Source organism: Melospiza melodia, chromosome Z, assembly GCF_035770615.1.
Source record: "Melospiza melodia melodia isolate bMelMel2 chromosome Z, bMelMel2.pri, whole genome shotgun sequence".
NCBI classification, from domain to species: domain Eukaryota; kingdom Metazoa; phylum Chordata; class Aves; order Passeriformes; family Passerellidae; genus Melospiza; species Melospiza melodia.
Genome location: NC_086226.1, coordinates 63,063,610 through 63,081,854, shown reverse-complemented (window position 1 = coordinate 63,081,854; position 18,245 = coordinate 63,063,610). Strand labels below are relative to the sequence as shown.

At 41.1% G+C, this 18,245-nt stretch overlaps 1 protein-coding gene across 1 annotated transcript in view; it reads left to right on the top strand.

Moving 5' to 3' along the window:
- Positions 1-17,558, top strand: part of LOC134432138 (neuronal acetylcholine receptor subunit alpha-7-like) — a 58,613-nt gene extending 41,055 nt beyond the window's left edge. The window contains exons 9-10 of the mRNA XM_063180587.1: positions 10,819-10,928; positions 16,100-17,558. Coding sequence (XP_063036657.1) covers positions 10,819-10,928; positions 16,100-16,621 — 632 coding nt within the window. The 3' untranslated portion in view covers positions 16,622-17,558. The remainder of the gene's footprint in view (positions 1-10,818; positions 10,929-16,099) is intronic.
- The last annotated feature ends 687 nt before the right edge of the window (positions 17,559-18,245 follow it).

Genomic DNA, 18,245 nt, shown 5'->3' with positions numbered 1-18,245 from the left:
TCCCATGACAGAATCACTCCTTTTGGCCTCTTCACTGAAGCGGATCCACAAGTTCTTCAGCAGCTCTCATCCATCCAGACAGAAGCCCTTCACACCCAAGTGGCTCCTTCATATAACTTCTTTTCCTGATGAGCTTCTGGTAGTGAGAAATGTCCCTCAACATCTCAGTTTTCCAGTAACATTATTTCTTCACAACTATGTGCAGAGTTTCAGTTGAGCTTGCATATTCCCCAGACTTAATGCATTTTCTCACTCTGATGGTGAGATCTTCTACCTTGTTTCACAATTCTTGAGGTCTTTCTTGCTCTGACTACCCAATACTATTTTTTTCCACCCTTTTCTGCTACTTCTGCATTTACATATGGGTTGTTACCTCCCTTCCACAGTATTTCTAGTTTTAAATCCTGCCTTTATCTTCTTGCTCCACACCAAATTTGCAGGGAGACTGCTTATCCATTTGGCTTCTGCGCCCAAACAGCTCTTTTTCAGTAAGTGCTCAAAGCTGGACTGTGCACTTTTACATTATCTTGAGTTCTGACAACCTTATCCTTACTCTAACAGAGTGACATAGCATCCTTTCCTCACAGTGGTCCTACAGGTGATCTCACAGAGAATATTTTAGCTGCTAAATAGAACATGCCAGGTCATGCTCATAGTTTTTCAGTTTCTCAGTGTGATCTCTAGTTCAGTTAAAATACTCAGAATTAATACAAGGAAGAGGAGTATATTTGGAAAGCTCATTCCAGTTTTGAATAATCAGCATGGTTAGCAGCAGGTTTCAGGAATAAACAAGTCTTCTAAAGCATGTGGTTTGTGAAGGATGCAGATAATTTGAACTTGAAGTAGAAAGATCCCATGCTGATCTGCTGAAGAGTCACTGTTATTGGTCTTCATGCATTGGGGTGCAGAGATACTTTGAAAACGTGACTCCACATGCTTTAAAAATCTGCATTATATTTTTAGGACCTGAGTTTTTAGAAACAAACATGCATCCATACCTCTCTGGATCTGTCTGTACCCCCACAGCCTTTGCCATTTCAAAGCCACTAATGCCTAACCTGCACATGCTGTGCTTTCTTCTTCTGACCTCGGCTTTAACTACTGATCTCTAAAAATATGGAAAAATATCACAGCTGCTGTTGGAGTGTCTTTATTGAGGTAGCAAAGGAGAACTGGTCTAATATGACACCAAGAAAAGTACTAGCTTTTGTGATCTGGAACATATTTACAGAGTAATGTGGAAATCATAAGTTAGTTCCTCTCAGTTGAGGGGAACTTCAAATTAAACAAACAAAGCACCTATCAGATTAAATAATCAGAAAGATACAGGTGGGACAAGACAGCTGCTTTTTTGTACCTTTGCAAAATGGGTCACCCCTTCCTTGGTATGTGTTCTGCATTTTCTGTCTGTTTATAAAGCTACCCAAAGCAGAGACTCTCTTGGTCCACATATCCAATTTCTCCAGACGAGAGATTCCCATTTCTCAGCAGCCTACCAACTATCATGTTAATATATATTAAAACAGGTCAACTTCTTTTTCTGTAAGGAGCAAGTGACAAGACTTGACCTAGGAATCAGTAGCTGGCAGCTCAGCACCTTAGAGCACCAGAACCCTACTGCTCCTGCTGCAGGGTAGAGCTTTCATATGTTCCAGTTGGACAGGCTGCCCCCTGCTCTCACTCTGCTTTCTTGGGGCATTCACATCAGTACCTCCTTGCCCAGCAGCATTCTCACTCCCATCCTTCTCTAGCACACCCTCCCTTTTGGGGAAAATATTTATTTTCAAAGCCCAGTTTTCAACAGCACACATCTATGCAAAGAAGGGCACCAAAATATTTCAAAACTTGAATCCTGCCCTTCTACAGAGATGCCAATGGAAGGAGAAGGCCGAACCAGGGAATGATGTCTCTGATTCTGTTTAAAACATTAGTCACCCATAGCTCAGCAATTAGCTCAACCATTTAAATAAAAAGAGTCGAAGGCCCATGACATCTACAAACACAACAGTTTGGCTAGAATCCAGCACATGTCAACTTTATGAACAAAGATTCTTTCTCTACAGAGTACTGGAAGTCCCTCCTGGCACTTAAAACCTCTAGAGTATAGCTCCTGAAAGCCTTTTAGACCATGGCTATATAGCAGCAACTGTGTCCTAAACTTACCCTTTCTACTGTAGCTTAATCATGCCTTGCGGGAAGTGTGTCTTGCTGCAGCCATGATTTTACTTACTTTTAATTTTCTCTTTAAAGTTACTTTTGCCAAGAGTCCATATAAGTAGAAAACTGGAGTTCATTACTTGAGGAAAGTTTGTACAGAAATGCAGAGAACTCCAGATGTGATACACAACTAAATTACTGGTCTGACTGTGCTAATAACTAGGTAAAATCATAAAGCCTGTATGATACAGCTCAGGTATAAGACAATTGTTTTTTTTCTCTTTTTAAAAACCTGTGTAATTATGCAGATTTGTTCTGAACTATAAATGCCAGTAATTTTGTGAGGATTTCATGCACCTTTCAGTCCCTATTATTGCACTTATCCAGTGCATTACATAGGAAGATGTAACCATGTCTGACTGTGTTGATTTCCTGCTTCAGCAACTAAATCAAAATTGAACAAATACTGCTATTAACAAGTACTGTTATTTTAATTAGAGCCTTTGTACAAGATCAGGCTCTGCCTCTTGAAGTCAAAGGACTAGGTAATTAATCTGAAAACTACATTGGAGGTATTTAGCTTTACACTGTAAGGACCATTTTTTAAAATAAAGATATTGTGATCCATGTTAAGTGAATGGTTGAAACAAATTATTTTAGAGGTATTTTCAAACCTATATGATTCTATTATTCTAGGTAAATAATAGTGGACAAGGATCTGGTTTTGGTAATGGTTATATGGCCACTTCTCTGGAAAGGATGAGTTCTTTCCTTAGGCAATAGATATACGCCTGAATTCCTTTAAAGTCTTCATATCCCTGATCTGTTTCATAAAACAGTGTTTTCTATCCAAAAGCAACCTTATAATTAAGATTAGGAAATCATGCATTAAGAAGTCACTAAGGAACAAATTCCTCGAAGTCAATACAGATTCTGAACTGCAACTCTTACATTTCATTGCTATCGTTTGGCTGGAGTCTCCTTAAGATTACACAGTTGGTGGTAATGTGGTCCCACATCCAGTGGTACCAAATAAAGCAGTGACCAGAATCAAATTTATCATGCACTGTTGTAGGAAACTCTTCAATAATGCTTCAGGATAAGTTGCTAGTTTGGGCTCATGGACTTAAAAAAATTAATCTCCTAATGTAACACTTAATTTCTACCAAAATCAGCCAGTTTTTCAGAAAGACTGATCAATCCACAGCCCATGTTGTCAGACATAGCCAAAAGCCATTGCTCGGAAAATTTGGGCCAAGCCTGTGAGGAGCCTAACCAGTACACCTTCCTGAGTATTCTTTTCTCCTGCCTGCAATATCACCTCCAGAGGGGCAAAACTTTTGGGGCTGCATGGCACTGTCTGCACTTCCCCCCCTTCCTGCAATTCACCTCTGTTTTCCTGTGCTGCAGTCCCACCACTGTGAGGACAGGGTGGCACCGTACAGAGACAAACCTTAAATGCCTGCTTTGAAAACTCCACCCAGCTCTTTGCACTTGTATGGAGTTGAAGCTCTGCAGGCTTTGAATTCAGGGCCCAGGTAGCACAGAAGGCACAGTCACACCAAAAGCAGCCAGCAGCACCCACGGCTGGACTCTTCCAGCTTTTGACTAAAGCTGCAATAAGCTCTGACTTAGCAGCTCTGTGTCCATCCTAGCCCATGCTCTGAGGAAGTATCATTTTCAAAGTACTTTGTCAAAGCAGATAAAGCATGCTTCTGCCCAACAGCCAAATCTTGAAATGAGATATTCAGATGTATCAGGCTGGTCAGATGATTTGTTTCTTCGGTAAACACTTTTTAGACCTTGTAATTTGAGGCTTCCCCTTGCACAGGAGAAGTAGTTAATAATATCTGATTGTCTTCCATGCAAAAAAAATTTCAAAGTGCTGCAAATCCTTATTTTCTACCGGCTCTCTCCAAAATTAACACTGCTGTATTTTTCTTTAAAATGAGTTTATAGCAGAAAGCGGGGAACACCAGGAAGCTGGTACGTGCACAGTGTTTGAAAGGTTCATAAGTACAAGGAACTGGCACTTCCTATGATTAATATTCATGTGATGCTTGACATTTTGGCTTGATGTATCAAATAAAGCACAATAAAAATAAAGTTATCTATATCTTCAGTTAGCAAAATCAAATTTCTCTGTCTTATTTTGCTAAGCTCCTCTACTTTTTTAAAAATCACAATTTACTTGCTGCTTAGGGCTGCATTATAATGATATTTTCCAGCTGTGTCCCATCCTTGCTGTTCCTTATCATGCCTACGCCATTTCAGTAAGCATGAACACTTTGCACTGTAGTTAAGTACCTTTGCAGCAGATGCTTGGGGTGATTTCTTGCATTTAGTTATTGAGCAAATGAGACTGGAAATTACTAGGACAGGGAAGCAATGTGGTGCTTTGTTACCTTCAGGAGTTACAGATTGTTTTAAGTTAGGAACATAAGGCATTAGCTGCTCTCCCTAGAGAGAAAATTAGATTAATCCGTATTATATTTTTTGTCATCTTACAGTATGTTCTCAGCTGATGCCATCTCACTTTATTCTGTCCCTATGTGAGTTTTGGAGTGCTTTCCCCCACCATCCTTTCATGGTCCTGCCTGGTACCTTGTCAGAATCAGGCCCCTACTCAATCTCTTTCATGAAACAGAAATTCTCATTCATGGCAGCTCTTAGAGTTTAATCTCCATGATCAGTGATGCTTTTCCAAAGCCAAGAGTCTTGGATGTTTTTTCTTTACAGAAGAATACAGTCAAATGAAATTAGAGAACAGTTTTACTTTTCAAACTCCCATGTCTATTCTTCAAAAGCATGTAGAAGGAGAAGAGTTTCAGAACACAATTTCCCTAATCATATGTCCACTTATGTATTTCTTTGCTGTCTGTGTACAACAGTAAGTCATAAAGAGGCTTTCTCCTCTATCTTTGATTTCTTGGTCTCTCAGTAACTCTGCCATTACCGTTTTTAGACTGTCACAGTATCTGCCGAGCACCAGGCCTCATCCCTACCATAGGAGAAAAGAAGAAGGATGGTTGGAAGCCCCTCTGCCAGTATCTGAGGTTTTCATTAACCTACACAGGCTTTTGTTCTCTCACCTGGGCCATTCCAGAAGTAGGAGCAGTGAATATCTCATTCTGAGCTCACAAGAAACACAAAGCATTCAGCCTGAATGACTGAAATTACCAGACTTAGAGTGGCTCTAACCCAGTTATTCATTTCACATGCAAAAGCTGATGTTTTCTGAAAAAATAGAATAGAAAGAGGAGTACCAGTGAGAGACATCCAACATACAACTTGATCAATGTGAATATTTGAGCACAACACTTTCCTCCTTCCCCTAGTATTTCACAGGAACAAGAAGACTGTGACTGGTCACAGTGCAGATACACTCTCTTGCTTGTGATTGACTATGTTAACAAATCTGGGTCTGATGATAACTGCTGGCATGATATGATATAATTGATATGATATGATATGATATATGATACGATACCACTGTTCCATGACAAAATCAAGACAAAACATTCATCTTAGGCATTCTGTTTTGTTTACCCTTAGCAGTCCTTGAAGTTAATCAAGTTCCACTTTAGTAGTATGCCTTCCAAAACATCTCTAAAATAATGCTAAGGTGCTTCTCTAACATCAGATAATGACAAAAAACATCCAAAAATGGTTCTGAATGCTCTTCAAATTATGAATTGCAAATGATTGCTATATTTTTGATGTAGGTGACATCAAAGAACAAATAGCTGCCTGCAAAGAACAAATAGCTGTTCTCACTGACTTTTTAGAAGATCTTCTGACTATCTGTGATTTTATTAGATCCATATTTGTTATTATAACAGCACCTGATCATCTTCTGATTGTCCTGGGACAGATGATGACAACTCCTAGATGTTAAAACTGCTATCCAAATTGTTACATAATTCCTCTGGCAAAGAAAAGGAAGAATATCAATTGCACAAGAGCAAATATTTCATACTTCTTGAAGATCAATCAAGCATCCAAACCAGCTGTTCTGTTCACTCACCTCTGCTGGAGAAAGCATCCTACTGGTTTTAAAACCTATGAAGAGCATTTAGAAGTGACTGGTACAGACCTCAGTTTCCCTGAGGCATGTTGAGGGGCTCCTAACACAGGGTGGAATTCAAACGAAACTGTCTGTACTAATATGGTCATGCAGATTGTGTACACTGCGGTGAACGATGTGGCTAGAAGGGTTAGAAGTAGGGCTCAGGTGTTTAGGTAGGATGTGCTTAGGCTTTCAATGATTTGGTCTTTTGAGTAGAACCCTGCTAGGAATGGTGTTTCGATTAGGGCAAGGTTGCCGATGGTGAGGCGTGCAGTGGTTGCGGGTAGCATCTTTTGGAGTCCTCCTATTTTTCAGATGTCTTGTTCACCATTTAGGCTGTGAATGATGGAGCCTGAGCAGAGGAAGAACATGGCTTTGAAGAATGCATTGTCTAACAGGTTGTCTGGTGCATTTTTCTGGCTTGTGGCAGTTACCCAGAGCAGTCACTTCCAAGCTCTGCCTCAGATCAGGTGAATTATCAGCAACCAGATCCTTGGTCTTTCACATGCACCCTGATTTGGGGTTGCTGTTCCTGACACTTCCCACAGTGAAGGGAATTGTTAAAGATTCTAAGCTAATCTAATAACTAGGAGTTACAAGTAGGACACGTAGGGATGTTTAGTGGGAGTTGTTAAGCATTTTCCTCTTTCAGTTTAAGTAAAAGGGACTGAGATTCTTTGTAAAACCAGATTTGCTTTTGCCTCCGCCAACAGACACATGGGCACAGGACTTTGTGGGGGCAACAGCTTCAAAGCCCTAAATGAATAAAAAGGATTTAGAATGGTTCCTAAAATACTGCTAGAAAGGTCTGGTGGCTAGGTCAAGGCTGTTGCATGGGAGACCAAATCTCATTGGTCTCTTGTACCCCACCATGCCCCACCTCACTGGACCACATCCTATTTCTGTGCTCAGCCACATCAGTGGAGACCTAGAAAGAGTTTGCTAATTCAGGCCAGTGTGGGGCTAGGGTAGAATGAGTGAAGACTGAAGCCTTGTGGCTCTAAGGGAAGTGTTATCCATGAGCATTGTAGCTTGATCCTTTAAGCAGAAAGGCTTCTCTTCTCACAGGCTTGCTGGAGAAGGCTGAGTCATAGTCATAATCAGAGAGGGTGTTAGAGGTTATGTTGAGTTCCACTGTGGGGAACTGCAAGGAGTTTTTTTAATAATGGATGGTCTGGAATGAAATTAAGCCAAACGAGGCAAATGTTATGTCTGAGAACCATTTATTGGTAATGAAACGACAAAATAAAAAGGATTTACTCTACTAAAGAGAGCTATAGAAGATGGAGCAAGAGGAAGAAAACTGGGAGCGAGGGAGAGAGAGAGAGGAGAGAGAGGGAAAAAGAGGGCGCTACCTCCAGAAGTTGGGGAGCGCCCTCGCTGTGCCGAGGCTGTGCACACTGCCTGCCTGCGGGCAGATCTTGCAGTGGCTGGACACGAGGGGAGAGGGATCGGGCCGGAGGGCAGGACCCTGGACAGGGTCGCGGCAAGGATCACGGTGGTGGGCAGGCTCGGAGGCGAGCAGGGTTGGACGCAGGTGCCTCAGGCAGGGATGCAGAGACGAAGCAGGCAGGGCACTGCCCAGAGACACAGGAAGGCAGGGCAGACGCACGGGTGAGCAAGAGCCTGTGAGGGCAGGAGAGCCCAAAGGTCAGCTGGGGCCAGGGCAAAAGCTTAAGACTCAAGAAGCTCCCAAAAGGACAAAAGGCAAAGGATAGAACAGGCCCTAAAGAGACCCCAAGGCTTATAATGCTGATACCTTTTATGCCCCCAGCACCTCCCAAAGTCTGCCTGCTGACAGGAGACCATTGGCCCAGTCTGATGTCCCAGAGCAGTCCATCGGCAGAGACCTTTTGCCATCTGACTGGAGAGTGTCTCTGGGGTACAGTGTCTTCAGTGTTCCCCTGCTCATGGGACTGCCTTTCCCATGTGGGACATGAACTGGCGTCCAGGCAAAGTCTGCCCAGATACAAGGCTTTCCTCCATCTTCTCCTAGTTGCCTCCTGGATGTGGCACATGTGCAACCCTTGCCCTGCGTGCCTCTGACAACCATTGTTGAGGCATAACAAAACTGAATTGGCTCCTCACAGGTGAACAGGGACAGCAGCCCTTGTAGCTGTCACCAAGTGATGGGTTTTACCTTGCTGGTGCAAGGGCAAAAGACTGTCAGGAACAGAAATGAGCAGACTGGAAGATTAGGCCATGCTTTTAAGGAGGTGCATGGAGGACAGCACAGGAGTCTTCCTCATCTGTTCTCCTGCTGCAGTAAGACTATGTTTTCTGCTGCCAGGAAAGAGAGGATGTAGAATTAAACCCTGGAAGAAAAATCAGAAAATGCTGAGTAAGAAAGGAAATAATTTCAGAGCCATACCCTTTTTTTTTTTTTTTTTTTTTTTTTTTTGCCTTGTGGGCATACCCACGGAGTTCTGAGGGCCTTCCTTCCCTTCCCTTACAGGGGAGTGGTCAATGAGTCTGGACCCAGGGTCTTGGCCATCTCTGCCTGGTTCTAGATTGTAAGGACAGTCAGGGTTTTCAGTCCAGGGGATGCATGGGCATGTGATCTAGCAATTCCTTTTTGATCAAGGGCTATTTGTTCTACCTTCTCCTGTCACACAAAAGGAGGCACAGCCTCCTTTTGTGTGATAGGAGAAGGTAGAACTAATCATATCTTTAGCTAGAGATGTGAAAGACCAGCAGCTGTGCCAGTTATTGCTATATTTTTCCTCCACTTTCACTGTTGTCTCTTTAGGACTGCCAAAATCCAGCCTTAGAGCTGTGCTGGGCATTTTCAGGACTTTGTGACTTTCTCTCTGAATACAGCACCTGCACCTACCTGATGGGCATAGATCTACCTGCCAGATTTCAGAGATGTCTTGTGCACATTTGACTGCCTCACACTAACACTAGGGCTCAAGTACCGTGCACTGTGTCCTCCATCCTTACCTTCCAGCTGAAGACTTCAGTGTACCTTGAATGGGAGCACCCCACTCCTCCCCTCAAAATGCAGATGACACATCTCCAGCTTCTTCCTTGCCTACCAACAGGCAAAACTATAAAATATCTTTCTTTATGGGTCCCTGGCTCCCTTCTGGTTCCCAGGCTGTTCTGGAGAGAACTGTTTTCTATTTAACAGCTGTTCTATATAGCAGTTTCCTGACATCTGTTCCAGCCTTTACAGCACAAAAATACTTGGGAGCATAAATGCCTTTGCTAATCATTGGCTAGGATCTTGAGTCAGATATTATCAGGTTGTTTCCAAGTTTAACCAGGTGACTAATTTTCCAAGGATCTGTGAAAAATCTTAGCTAAAACCATTTTAAATGGACTATTTCAGGCCTTTGAAGTCCGGTGGCATCAAAATATATAGAGTTTAAGGAAGTTATTTACTCACGCATGGTAGTAATTAAACCAACAATATCAACACTGCTGTGTTTCTGTAACATGGGACATGTAACAACTTCCATGAAACCTGGTTTGCTCTGCTTCTGCCTGCTTGTTGACTCTCCTCTCTATGAATAAGTGCAACAGAGACCTTTAAATTCATCTCACCCTTGGGACTATTCTTCTAATCTAGATACGTAATTCATTTTGTCATGAAAAGCCATACCTCTTGAAGCAATTCCAGCATTGTTTTCAGGAAGGCCTTAGAACCTCATTATTGTAGACAAGCTTTTTGCATCCAAAGCAGTAGGATTTGATATTAAGAAACACAGGCAGAACAAAAGTTGCTTTGGAGCTTTGATTGATTTCTTTACTTTTCCTTCAGGCTGCAGGAGGAGGGAGGGCTGGGGGGTGCAAGAGGCTGCAGTCTGGGGCAGTGTGATGTGCTCTCCCACACTGCACCACTATGTCAGCCAACAGTAATGCTCCCTGGTATTTTGCCACTGAAGCCTTCAAATGTCATTACCCCTTGGGCAATTCTGCTTTACACTCCAGCGCATCAACCTCACTTCTGGCATGAGGAAGCTGTACTGCCACTTGGGAGATGTGGCTTCAAGCCTCAGTTCTGGCTTTCAAGATCTTGGTTTCTTTCCTGCACGGCAGATTAAAATTTAGCATTCAAAGAGGCTTTAGTGTACTTTATAGGAACTGGAAGAAGTGGTCTTGAGTGCTAAGAAGAGTAATGAGAAATATGCCTAGCCACCTGGGAGCACTAGTGGTGCAAAGGTGGGGAACTGGTGGCACTTTTTGGAGGAATGCAGAGGCACCAAGAGGACAGCATCTCCCTCCAGCACCTCTGCTGGTACCATGGAAGGCCTAGGACTGGGAATGCTGGTGTTCAGTGGATGTTGTCAGCTCAACTTCTCACTGTCCTGGCAGCAGGCACAAAGGTCTTCTTACTGTGAGGCCCTAGACTCCTTTTCAGGGACAAAACACAGTTTTCACCTTCCGTGTGTTCAGGGCCTTCCCTCTCAGGAGAGAAGGGAGTTGAGCAGATACACAGCTCAAATGCTCCAGTGCAGCAAACCAGAGAAGAGGATGTTCAGATGTGATGCAGTGCTTCTCAAATGTAGATCTTGAGGCATAGCCAAGGAATATTATGTGCTCCTTGTATTTCCCCCCCTGTAACCAAGTCCTCCTTTTGCTTGCAGCTCAGTATTTCGCTAGCATCATGGTCATCGTTGGTCTGTCTGTGGTGGTAACAGTGCTGGTTCTGCAGTTTCACCATCATGACCCCCAAGCAGGAAAGATGCCCAAATGGGTAAGCAGCTTTGGTGAGAAACATTCAGGAGGTTACTACTGAAAGAAAAGAACATTGTCTAAAAGCTACAGTAAACTTGTTAATTGTTATAGGTGAGAGCCAGAAGTAGTTTTCCATTAATTTGAAGAGTCAGTTACAAACAGCATAGTTGATGCTTTTGTTTGCAATTGAAGGGAAAGAGCAAGCATACTAAACGTGCTTTTCCACTGAAAGCAGTTTCTCCTATTCTCCATAAAAAATAGTTCTTCCTATTTGGCCTTTGTTTTCAATATTGTGATGGAGTGGTTGGGTCATTACGAAGTTATCTCATTCACCACCCAAGTGACAGAATGTGCTAAACAAGCACTAGTCTCTACTGGGCAGTTTGTCTGTTGCCATCTGATCTATTCCCAGTGCATTAGCATGTGAACCCTCTTTTCTCTGCAGCAGCAGACTTTGTCAGCCCAGAGAGGTCTGGCACCAATGCCAGCTGGCTTTCAAATGGAATGTTTCCTTTAGATTTTCAAGTTAAAAGAAAATTATTTTCTATCTATTTAAAAGATTTTAAAATAGGCAAGATATGCTTGTGTTCAGAGAATGAAAAAGGATAAAAGCAGAAGCAGATAGTCACAGTCAACTAGCTACCACCCTGTTTGTAGGAGACTGGTTGTACAACACCCTCTGATATCTTGTTCACCACATTTTTCATGCTACACAATTATCCTGACATTTCCCAATTATTTCCCAAAGTGCTGTATGAGTAAAGAACCTCTTACTTTCAAGGCAGCAGGGAATGTGCATTCTGGATGAACCAGCTTGTAGGCAAAACCTGAGGGCACAAATATGGGAAACATTTTTTAGATATCATCATGGACAGATTCTGCAGCAGTGTAACAGAACCCATTTTATTGCTTTTTGACTAGCCCAGACACAATGCCTCATGTTAGTCCACCTCACAGGCCCTGCAAGTCAGCTCTTGCTCTCTACCAGTCTCATGTTTTCTTGTCTGGAAACACAAATTCTCCTTCAGGAGAAACCTTGTTCAGTGGCCTGACAGCTGAACTGACATACATTACACAACATGCCATCAGGAAGCAAAAACTGAGGAAAGCATAACTGGGAAGTGCAGATGATAGACTGTAAAAGGTGTAGACCAGACAAGTTTACAGGGCTGAGGGATCTCAGGAGGAAAAATGTGAATGCCAAGTGTGTAGGGAAGAGGCTGACCCCATAAAAGTAAGAACTTATACTCTACAAGCCATAGCCAAGGCTCAGTTGTCAGAATTTGTGTTAGTCTCTATTCTTTTTGTTGCTGTTTTGGGGTTTTTCTTTTTTTTTTTTTTTTTTTTTTTTTTTTCCAGTTTTGCCTGTCCACCTATGTCAGGTGTTTCTTGAATGACTTTTTCTCAGTAAAAAAAAAAAAAAAACTGAAGTGAAGAAGTAGCTTAAGAAAGAAGAAATTTTTTTGCATTACATTTTTCTGCATTTCCAGTACCAGCTGCTGCCCTTACCATTTACTTATTCGCACAATGTTCTCTTCATGTCAGAGCCAGGCATCAGCTTATTGCAAGCTCTAGCCCTGATTAATTGGATATTGTTACAGGATTGTTCTCACCTCCTGCTTAAATGGATTTGTCTGCTGGAGTCAGTTGCAGGGAGAGGCATTGGACAATTTGGCATGTGTGGGAGCTTCTGCAGACCCAGAAGATTTGAATGGATGCATTTCCTAAACACAGCTGCTTTCTGAACCATTTACAGTCGAGCAGTTTTTTTCCCTGCCTGTCTCTCAAGGGGTCTGTGCTTGCACTTTGCAATAGAAGAGGGAGGAGAGTGCCTGTTAGTGTCTATCCTCTCTGTAGGTGTTCGTTCACTTTCCTTATACCATTGCTTAGAATTGTGTCTTCCTTTCTATTAATCTTTGATGACTTGCAAACCAGCTTTTTCCAAGAGAGGAATTTAAATCCAAGGCGTTCAGTCAGGGCATTTGTTGGCTACTCAGTTGAGAAATGAGAGCTGCTGGCTGATGGACACTTTTTATAATGTCTGCTGAGACAGCATGGAAAAAAAACACTAAAGAAGGCCCAGCTAAGGAGCTGTTTGGGAGTGGATAACATCAGGTATGGACTACAGCTCAACTGACCTTTCTCTACTGATAGCCAAGACTGTTTCATGGTAAAGAGATATAGAGACACCAAGCACTGAGGGAAGAAGGGATTTTGTGGGAAAAGGAAAGAGAACTCTGGCTCTTTGCTGTGCTTAAAGCAGGTTTGTTGTGTTTCAGGCTTCTCTGTTGATGTGGTTGAAACTTGGACATGCACAGTTCTCCTAGGTGCAGATGTCCCTTATCAAGAGAGCTTTAACTGGAGACTGTCTGCTCTGGGCTAGGCCAGGCTGGTGGCTGCGATGGAAGCTAGCAGTACAGCTGTATTATAGATAGGAGAGGCTCACAGAGGGGTGGTTGACCTCTAAAGACAGCTGTACCTGTGTACTTCCTTCATAGAATTCCATATATGACAATGCAGGTGAAAGTGTAGATTCATATTTTCTTACAGCTGTAATCCAAAAACCTGTATGCTGCAGCTGTCTCTTGAATTAATTGTTATGACAAGAAGAGATTGATGCCTGAGTGTCTGTGTTTTCAAGGAAACAGGGCATTTGAAATCCAAGCTAATTAAAAGCTGTGTTACTGTCTTCTGGGTATTTATTTTTCTATGGGAAATGGGTTTGACTGCAGTTTTATTCCCTAAGGAATAAAAACCCAGTCTTGAAGGAAAAAGCAGCATTCCGATATAAAAGTGCTTTTTCACCTCATGTATCCTTTCAGAGTTAAGGCAGACGTAATAACATTTTCTAATAAGAAAGTTTGTCTGACTAAGTGTTTTGGAATTTCACACTCCTATAGAATTAACTTCTCTCTCCCCTTTGCAACTGACACTGTTGACACATTGCTAGAAATTAAGACCTTCATTTTGTTCCATGCTGTCCCATTTTGTGTCCATGAGCCGTCTGAGCACATTATAATTAAGTTCAATTAAAGGCAGAATCTGTTTTTCAGGCTGCAACACTATGGGTAACTATTTGTTTGTGGTGACTATGGAGAAAATAATGAAATATTTAAAGCAAAAAATTATGAATAATGGAAAACAGTCTTTCAGGACTTTCATAGTTTAAACCTAGCTGGCATTTAAGTACCAGACAGCCAGTTGCTCACATCCCAGCTCCCTTCCCTTGTAATGGTGAGAATAAAACTCCAACACTTTGTGGGTTGAGAGAAGAACAGTTTAATAATTGAAACAGAATACAATATAATAATATGAATAATATTAATTATAATAATGAGTAACAATAATAAAAAATAATAACTGCAATGATGAGAGAGAGTAATAAAATGCAAGAGAAACAAGTGATGCACTATACAATTGCTCACCACCTGCTGACTGATGCACAGCCTGTTTTTGAGAAGCAATTGACGGCCTCCAACCAACTCCCCACACTTTATATCCTTTTGGAAGATCCCTCTGGCTAGTTCAGGTGAGCTGTCCTGGCTATGCTTCCTCATGGCATTGTGTGCACGTGCTCACTGGTAGAGCACAGGAAATTGAAAGGTCCTTGATTCAGGGTAAGCACTACTTTCCAACAACCAAAACATCAGTATTTTATCAACATTATTCTCATACTGAATCTAAAACACCATGCTGTATCAGCTACTGGGTAAAAAATTAACTCTATTCCAGCCAAAACCATGACAATGATGAAAAACAAAACATTGACTAGAGGCAGAGAAGCAAAGTGGCTCACAGAAAATGGTACAGGACTGTGACATAGAAGACCTCACATTGCAGAATTAAAAAATTCTGTAACTGCCTTTCACTGGTCATTGGTTTTGGCTATTATTATTATTATTCCTATCTGTGATTACTTAGGCTTCCTCCTTTCTGAAATTATGCTTGTCATTACAGCACTAGTCCAAGTGCTAGTTGTAATTTTCCCATTCCTGTATCTGTACTGTGCAAACGCAGGAGTCAATTTTTCCTGCATCTGAAACATTTTTGCAGTCAAAGTGTGGTCCCAAGTCAAACATGATCAAAGTAAGCAGGATTATGCAGGGAGTCCTTGGGAGTCAAGGCTCAAAGGGAAAACCAGAGGCCACATCTGTTTCCTTCTTGATGTCAGATTGTTTGGCTTGCAACCAGGATAATAAAGTCATCAAAGAGGCCTGTATGCATGGAGGGTCCCTCTCAAGTGCATTGTAAATGCCCTTTTTGAGCACATAACACCTGGAGGATCTTACAATTACAAGATTTTGCTAATTTAGTTTTCTGCTCTTCACACAAGACATTACTGAATCCACAGCCTTTTTCCTGCCTTATATGTTACCAGTAGGAATTCTAGCAGGCGCAGGCTCAGACCAAACATCTGAAGGTCAGTTCACTGGAAAAAATTTCTGGAAGCACTCTCTGGAGTTAGCTCACTTAATGACCTTGACAAGGAGCATATGAGGCACAATCTGCCATGTGCACGTTAGAGCATCTCGTGTTGCACCAGCACACAGGAAAATGACAGCAGTTAATAGCGGCACTTAGATTTTGAACTGCTAAATGTAATAGATTTAGTCTTTTGAAAAAAAAAACCCTGCTGTAGTTGAACTCCTCAAAGAAGTATAAAATAGCTTTCAAAAAATCCATGAAAACCCAACCAAGGTCTTTTATTTAGATGTAAATAATAGCAATGGGGATGGGAAATGTTCTAGAATCTGTCATATAGTGATTTTTTTCAGCAAAATCTAAACATTGACACCCAAAAATATTTAACTGTATCTCTTTCCTTACAATCTGAGAAATGTTTGAAAACCATGCAGCTAATTTTGGGCTGTCTGCTCAATTGCAGACATCTCAAAGTGTTTAATAAAGATGAGTCTCCAAGGATCATTTTGTAAAGTAGGATTTTTACATCTCTTTTTCTTTATAAGCTAAGTGGGCATTGAAAATCCCTATGTTCAAGACAGATCCAAAAAAGGGCTATCCTTAGTAGAAGGCTAGACCCTCAAATAACCATTTTGAAAGCAGATAGCTGGAGAATACAGAAATCCATCAGTATTTCTAAGAAACTGTGGAGACTAACTGTAATAGTCACAAAACCTTTTAAAACGATGAAGAGTCTCCTGTATTTCTGCCACGGTAACTCTCTTTCAGGTCCGTGTCGTCCTGCTGAATTGGTGTGCTTGGTTTTTACGAATGAAAAAACCTGGGGAAAACATAAAGCCCCTGTCTTGCAAGTACAGCTATTCCAAGCAGCAGCTGAGCGTGAACAGCATGGAAGTGAGCGTCCTTCCCGGGCACCAGTCCAGCAACGGCAACACCATCTACAGCTACCACGCCATGGAGAGCCCCTGCTGCCCACAGCAGAACGACCTGGGCAGCAAAGGTGGGAAGATCACCTGCCCCTTAGCAGAAGATATTGAGCTTGTGCAAAAGAAAGCTTTAATGGACACTCTTCCAGTGATGGTGAAGATCCTGGAGGAAGTCCAGTTCATAGCGATGCGGTTCAGGAAACAAGATGAGGGTGAAGAGATCTGCAGTGAATGGAAGTTTGCAGCTGCTGTCATAGACAGATTATGTCTGGTTGCATTTACCCTTTTTGCCATCATTTGCACATTTACAATACTCATGTCTGCTCCAAATTTTATAGAAGCTGTTTCAAAGGATTTTGCATAAGGTTTTCAAAGATGAGCATGATAATCAAAAAGTGAATATTGCCAGTAATTTTACTAGATAATTTAACTCAAATAGAGAAGTGTACTTATATGTGCTAACATACACAGAAGGGGATTAAAATAATTTCAGGACATAATTATTCCTGATGTTAGTGATTGTAGTTACTGAATAGTAAATGTATTGAACTCCGTTACTTATTTCATAGACTAGTGCCACATGTAATTTTGTCATGATCTGTGGTAAGTGATAGACAAGAATTCAATACATTACAATACTATAATATATTTATTACAAGTTAACATTAGTATCAATGTGTTACTTTGAATTTGTGAACTTTTGGATATCGTTAATTTAAATGACCATTGAAATTTTTTGCATAATTTTATTGTTTTCGTAATATCTGTGTTTTATAATTATTGTTTGGTGTGGCTGTGACATGCACTTCTCAGATTTGAAAGACGTATCTCCACAGTCTCATGATGCTGTATATTGTATTTATGAGAATAAACCATCATCATATTAGCTCAAGCTAGCACAATGACTGCAATGCTTTCTTGGTAAATTTGTTAAGACTGTATCTTTCCCAGAAAATCACTTTGGGTTATTTTTTTAAATTTAAATTAGGAAATATTGGTTTTGACATTGGAAAGAAATTTCTTTCTCCTTGTTGACAATCATCTATGTAATTTACAATGCTTGCTTAACTGTTTCTGTCATCTTGAAAGTCTACTTAGTTTAAAATATCACTGCTTTCTTGGAACACAGTTGCCAACCTAACACTAACAAACTCTGTGCAATTAAGGCAGAATCTTGTGGCTCCATAATTTCTAGGAAATGGTCCACAGATTTAATTCGGCTCAGATTTCCTATCCAGTCTATACCACTGAAGTAGTATTTTTTTGAAAATTCTATTAGTACAGTTTCCTTTCTATGTGGTCACTAGGCTTTGTTAAAAGGAGTGTATAAAAGACTAATTTTATTTTGCTCAATTATAATGTATCAATGCTTATTATGAAATTTCTGTCCTTAAATATTCTCTAATATAATGTCTCTATGTTAATAAAACATAATTGAATTATGCCACTTCCTGGAATATAGGGGGGAAAAAAGCTCTATTTTTAATACCAGCTTTTTTCTACCCAGTACTGTGGATGGGAGTGACACCTTTTTTGCATGATTTTATTTTCCCTGCTGATCACAGCAGAGCTACAAAAGAACATGATCTGTTGTAGACACCTTTCCCCTTTGGAGTAACACAACACTTTTCTGAATGTTTACTAGAAGAAAATAGCAATCTGTTTTGTTCTCTGGCTGACTTTCAACTTACTGTTCTTCCAGGGTTAGTAAAAAATTAGGATTTCCCCTATCTGCATGATGGGATCCTTCACACCATCATCATTAGAGAGAGAATATGATCATGATTTTACTCAACAGGAAGTACTTCCATCTAAAATAGATGGTGAAGCTGGTAGTTCTATGGATTGAATAAGCTACTATTTCTTACAGGAAAAGGTCCCTCAGCTTTTCCACTATGGCCTTTATTAGGTGGTGATACTTGGCTTTAAATGGAGACTTCACTGTTTTGAATGTTAAACCTCTGCAGCAGTAAGATTAGATCACAACC